Source organism: Gambusia affinis, linkage group LG22 (assembly GCF_019740435.1).
Source record: "Gambusia affinis linkage group LG22, SWU_Gaff_1.0, whole genome shotgun sequence".
Taxonomy (NCBI): domain Eukaryota; kingdom Metazoa; phylum Chordata; class Actinopteri; order Cyprinodontiformes; family Poeciliidae; genus Gambusia; species Gambusia affinis.
In genome coordinates, this window is record NC_057889.1 from 20,437,472 (window position 1) to 20,443,471 (window position 6,000).

Here is a 6,000-nt window from a genome sequence, read left to right on the forward strand (position 1 = left end):
AAATGGGTAAGAGGTCCTCAGCCTGAAAGTGTTTGAGAAACACTGCTCTAGGTCAACCTCCAGTTGAATTGTCTCTATCTGTACTGACTGAGTCACTGCTGGTTGGTAGACGTCAAAGTAGTAATGCTTCTCAACAGTAGGTGGTGCCATTTCACAAATTTGCCTCAGAATTTAACATGATGCACAGAAAGCTTTTGTGTTGGAGCAAAACTTGAACTGTAACAAATATTTTGTTGAAACCAAAATACTTTGCAGAATATCTCAGTAGACTGTTTAAAGGGGAAAATTATATATTTTATAAATGATTCTTTTTACTCATTGTTAAATAAAAAATATTTATTTTAATTTGAATGTTAACTATGTCAGCTTGGTACTTGAGCTACAGCATGGCAAGAAATGGAGTCTTGCAGAAGATAGTGAGGGGAGCAGAGAAGGTCATCGTAGTGTCTCTACCTTCTGACTAGGAGCTTTCTCAGACATGCTGAAGGAAGAAGGCTCTTGGTATCATTATGGACTATCAATTTGATTTAATGGTTCACAAAATGTACATTTCAAATGTTACAAGATCCTAATAGGACACCTTAGCTTGACTTCTTTGCTGCAGTCTGTACTGTTTGCATCTGATTGCTCCATAAATCACAAATCATAACAAGGATATAACACAAAATGCCTCTTAAAAATATGTGAATCTATCAATTACTGCCAATAAACTCACTGTATTGATCCTCAGCCTGGCAGTACTGTCCATCAACAGGAATGCCACTGATGCATCCACATGTGTCACCAGTGATGTTGTCACATGATCCATATGTTACACACTGGTCACATGGCCAACGATACTGATCCTCACATCTGCACTGGTAATCACCACTCATTGGAGAGCAGACTGCAGACAAAATATTTTTTTTTAAATCTCTGACAGGATCTTGGAAAAAGTATTCAAACTGATTTTCAGATCTTGCATAAAGCTGTTGCAAGAACATCCAAGATCAACTGAGGTTGATGGGGTAATGGTTTATTTGTGTTTATTGGTCTTACCAGTACTAATGTTAACATCAGAGATCTGTAAGTTCTTGTTGATGTTGACGGGATAGTTGATGCTCCTCAGCTCTTCCACAGCTGTAACATCTGTGGAGTTCAGCTCCACATAAACCATGTACATATAGATGACTGGAGGAGCTGAACAGGTGGAATAAAAGGAAAATGTAGAACAGCAGTGAGAGTTGGTGAAGTGTGTTCCTTTGAGGTTTGTACAGTTGTATATTGTTTACTCATTAACCAGGTTTTCAGTCTTACTTGTTGGTGTTAAAGTTGTTGTGGTTGGACATGCTGTGAAGTCTGGAAAGATGAAGACAAAGAAGATGAATTGATTTATAAGTGTAATTATATACATTCATATGCTAAAAAATAAATAGCTTTGTTCTGATATGACATGCTAGGTCATGCTAGGTCACCAGCAGATGGACTCATTCTCTCTCTGTCGACTAACAGAAACACAGGCAGTGTCATAGCTATTGGTAGACATCAATGTAATACTGTTAATGAACAGCAGGTGGAGCTGTCTGGTTCGCAGTAGCCACCCTACTTTTGCTAATTTAGCAACTTCCACAAAATAGATAAACAAACCAAAAATCTGCAAAAATTATTCAATGACAATAAATTCATTTGTGTGGATTCTAGAACCCACAAAGTTGATCTAACGGTGCACTGCTTGTTAAATTTAAATGACAAATCACATCAAGATTTTTTTGTTTGTTTTTTTTTTTATCAAAAAGGTTGTTAGTGTCTGTGAATCCAGGATGTGCTTTCAATTAACTCACTGTATTGATCCTCAGCCTGGCAGTACTGTCCATCAACAGGAATGCCACTGATGCATCCACATGTGTCACCAGTGATGTTGTCACATGATCCATATGTTACACACTGGTCACATGGCCAACGATACTGATCCTCACATCTGCACTGGTAATCACCACTGATTGGAGAGCAGACTGTAGACAAAACAAACAATTAAGGAAGTCCATTACCAACAACCCCCAAGGATGTCCTTTAATACTGTATATTCTCTCCAGTATTCGGTTTATTTGGACTTCAAGCAGTATGAATTCCTACCTGTGGTGAGGTTGATCTGTGTGACATTCACTGTGGGGTTCAAGGTAAAGAAGCTGCCATTGTTCAGAAAGTTCCTGAGGAATTCCACTGTTTCAGCATCTGTTAGGTCCAGCTCCACTTCAAACTCATACTCAAACTGATCAAGCAGCTCTGCGAGATAATGAAAAAAAAAATATGTTTCTGTTTTCTTGGTGGGTAATTTCCAGATACACACACAAAATAAGAAGTCATAAACAACACACAGAATTTGTCTGTGCTAAATTGTTATTACTGTCTTTCTGCCACAAAAAAAAAATTCCTGTTCCACACCTCTGTAGGATTTGTCCAGATAAACTTACTCGTAATGGCCAAGATCTTAAATGAGATACATCAGAGTTTTTTCTTTCCACTCCTCTCACTAAACTGCATAATATTGTCTTAGCTGTGAATGCTAAAGCTAAATGTTCTGCTAATGCGAAAGCTAAGTGAGCCACTAATGGTTCTGCTATGTTTAAAACATAACCAGCAGCGCTAATAAACACTATTCAAAATTGTGTCATAAGGAACATATGGGACTTAAATGGATTAATAAATAGCACAACAGTGATAATTTCTTTATTGGCAAGTTTAGCGATAAATTCGACTTGTGACATCACTATTAGTCGTCATTCTTATTTTGATGTTGTGGTTCAGGTGAGTATTATTGGCTAACTAAAGCACTAACTTTAACATGAGGTTGGAGTATTTTACCCATGAAGTCTTATATTTTACTGAGAAGTCTTCTGTCAGACTAAATCTTCTCGCACAACACTCTATAAAATGTTTAGTTGAAAGTCATTCACATTTTCATCTTATATTGCAACATATCAACTTTTTCATTAAATACAATGATTCCTTCTTATCCACTGACTGTATGGGATTTATTTTTTTTAAAATATGAAAAAAAAAAGCAACCAACACCAGTAATAATTGTTTTATGTTTGGCTGAAACAGCTTTTTTATATAATCCTGAATGCATCCGATACAAATAAAAGTAGCTAATTGCTTTTAATTTCATTTCAGTTCACAAAATATCATTGTTTGTGTTTTTCTAAGGGTGTTGGGGGTGGGAGGGATGACTCTTACACATCAAAATTACAAAAAACACAGGGCTTTGGTAAAATCCAGAAATGCAACTTTGGGCCTCACACAATACATTAGAATGATAATAATAATAAAACAAAAAAATTCAGGAGGGGATTTCTTTTATCCAACCACCAGTGTTGCTACAACACTAGCAACATCTCTGTGCGCCGCTTTGGTTTTGGTCCATAACTGAGCTGTGATTACCGGAGATCAGCTGACAGGAAGAGCCGTCGGCTGGGATGGCTGAGATGCATTTACAGATGCCGCTGGATATGGAATCACAAGCTCCATATGTGATGCAGGAGCTGTACGGCCAAGCAAACTGCTCCTCACACTCACACCGGAAACCAGTGTCAGTGGAGACACAAACTGCATGAGGAGAGATGAAAAGAAGTTGACTGTGTGATGTTGATGCTGCTGCTGTTTGTGTTCCAGCCGTCACTCACCTGTTGTAACAGTAATATCTCGGAGCTCTGTGGTGTTATCAAGCTGGAGAGGATAACTGGTGGCGTTCAGGCTTGACAGCAGCTGCTCATAGGTTCCCACGTTCGATGCATTTAATAAAATGTTTGCTGAGTAAATCTCAGAGTTTGAAAGCACTGCAAAGATTAACATTTGAAAGGGGTTAGTGTCAATTTTCCCATATTAACAAACTGTCCTGATATTTCAGGGATGACGACATACTTTTTTTCAGGGGGTTTTTTGTGCTAAAAATAACATTTACAGATGAAATCAAACATTTAAATGCACTGTGTAAAAAGATAAATATAGTTGTTTTCTCTCACTTTCTAAAGATAAATCAGACCAGAATTATTTATATTTCCTAAATGCCACAGTTAGAAATTTATTTATTAATGTCTTCAGAACCAGAATTCAGCAATTTAAAGGATCAAACTAACCAGCTCTTTTCTCCCGTGTGTGAGAAAGAAAGTGTTCATCATGTGGCTCCTAAGGAAGAAAAATAAACACAAAAGGTGTTAATATTAAACATGGAAGCTCTGTAGTCGTCAACAAGTCCAGTGTTTTCTGTTTGGGGTCATAAATAAATGAAGTTGCCTTACTAGAAAATCCAGAACCATAAAGTGAAACTGAAAGTTGAAGTTTCTTCTTTCCAAAGCCACCAATGTTGCTAGAAGCACAAAGACGACCAAGGTCCTCTTGGTTATTCCCATTCCTTCAGAGGAAATTACAGGAGGACACTCAATAAAAAACAACAACACAAAAACAACTTCAGAAAGCCATTTAGGTTTGTAATCTGACAGAAACATCTCCAGTCTTGTGATACACTGACATGTTTTGCTTAGATGTAAGTTTATTCAAACAAGTTCCTAAATGTAAAACTAAAGCATTGTGGTGAGATTATAACATATCCTACTATTTGTGGTAGTTTTCAAACATATAAATTGTTGTAGCAGAATCTTCCAACTTTTACTGTAAAACTTCAAATGCGTCATGAGATAATACATCTATTAATAATAAAAGAAAAAAATACGTAGTAAAGGTGACCAGTTTAATTAGGATTTCTATTAGGGCTAATTTTAACTACCAGACATGTAACTTCTTTAGTTTTTCGTGAATTCAAAACATTTCAATTTGTTTGCGAAAATTTGTTCATGAGTCTGAACAGACAGACATGGATTGACTGACCCCATTTGACTATTCTAAGTTGCATTATATATATATATATTTTAAACTTTGTTTGCTAAAAATACCCAAAAAGCTATTTCAGCTTTATTTGACATTATATTGAAACAACTTTCCAATGATGGCATGATTTCTATAGGTAATGATCAAGACCAAATTGGACTGGAATATGTCAAATGCTACAGATTCTGATTTTGGAAGCCTTCAGACATAAAAACTAAAATCATAATAATTAGAAAAATGTTATCAATTATAGAAATGCATAAAATTTGCATTTCAACTTATTCTTGTGACTCCCAAAATACGCATCGTCTTCTTTTACTACATAGCCAAAAATTATTTCATCTTCGTAATATATCAATAACTTTTGTGTGGATTTTTTAAATTATTATTTTAAATGTTTTTCCATTTCACAAAAAAAAAACCCCCAAAAAACAACTTACACATAATAGTATTCTAATTATAGAATTTCCTATATAGTATAAAGAAAAACAACTGTAAAATTTTAGACTAAAAATATTTTCCAACATAAAGTTGTATTCCACTGATACAAAAATCTCAATTTAAACTTAGAAATTATAGGGTCAGCTAAAACGGTTTGCTTCCACATATGTGAGGATTTATTCACGTTTTTAACAAATTCAAAGTGATCTGACCTTGAATAAGTTAACCCTAACCTTCTGTACAATAACCAGAACTACCGTAATAATAGCTTCACAAAACCTCAGAAAAAGTCTAAGCTGGTCCTGTAACTTTGTAAGAAAAAAAAAGATGCTCAGTTGTTTCTATTGCACCTTAAAAGCTCCGTGTTGCGACAGTTACTTTATAATAGAGTTATGAACGAAGTTTGGAATAAAAATAATAATAGACTTGAGAATGGCTCACCTAATCCTGGAGTCTTCGTCATACTGACTTTACTAATTAGGTTTAAGAACAGAGTCTGATAGTGACGTATTTTTGCTCACACCCCCACCTCGGTTTGTTTTCTTACTACACAGGTCTGTAATGTTGGCGTTTCAGAGTTAATATTTCCTAATATTTTCCTAATTAATATTTTCCTAATTTCCTAATTTTGGAGTTGTTTTAACATTTAAAGTTATCGAAAAAGCTCTGCGAGCGTTTTCAATCAAGCGAGTTAAA

At 35.4% G+C, this 6,000-nt stretch overlaps 1 protein-coding gene across 1 annotated transcript in view; it reads right to left on the reverse strand.

The window, feature by feature from the left end:
* The window catches only part of LOC122825415 (mucin-17-like), an 80,043-nt gene extending 74,043 nt beyond the window's left edge, over positions 1-6,000 (reverse strand). The window contains exons 1-10 of the mRNA XM_044106832.1: positions 5,746-6,000; positions 4,278-4,390; positions 4,116-4,164; positions 3,663-3,815; positions 3,421-3,585; positions 2,113-2,262; positions 1,821-1,991; positions 1,297-1,338; positions 1,039-1,179; positions 716-886 (exon numbers count right to left, since the gene is read on the reverse strand). Of these exons, the coding sequence (XP_043962767.1) occupies positions 716-886; positions 1,039-1,179; positions 1,297-1,338; positions 1,821-1,991; positions 2,113-2,262; positions 3,421-3,585; positions 3,663-3,815; positions 4,116-4,164; positions 4,278-4,390; positions 5,746-5,767 (1,177 nt within the window). The 5' untranslated portion in view covers positions 5,768-6,000. The remainder of the gene's footprint in view (positions 1-715; positions 887-1,038; positions 1,180-1,296; positions 1,339-1,820; positions 1,992-2,112; positions 2,263-3,420; positions 3,586-3,662; positions 3,816-4,115; positions 4,165-4,277; positions 4,391-5,745) is intronic.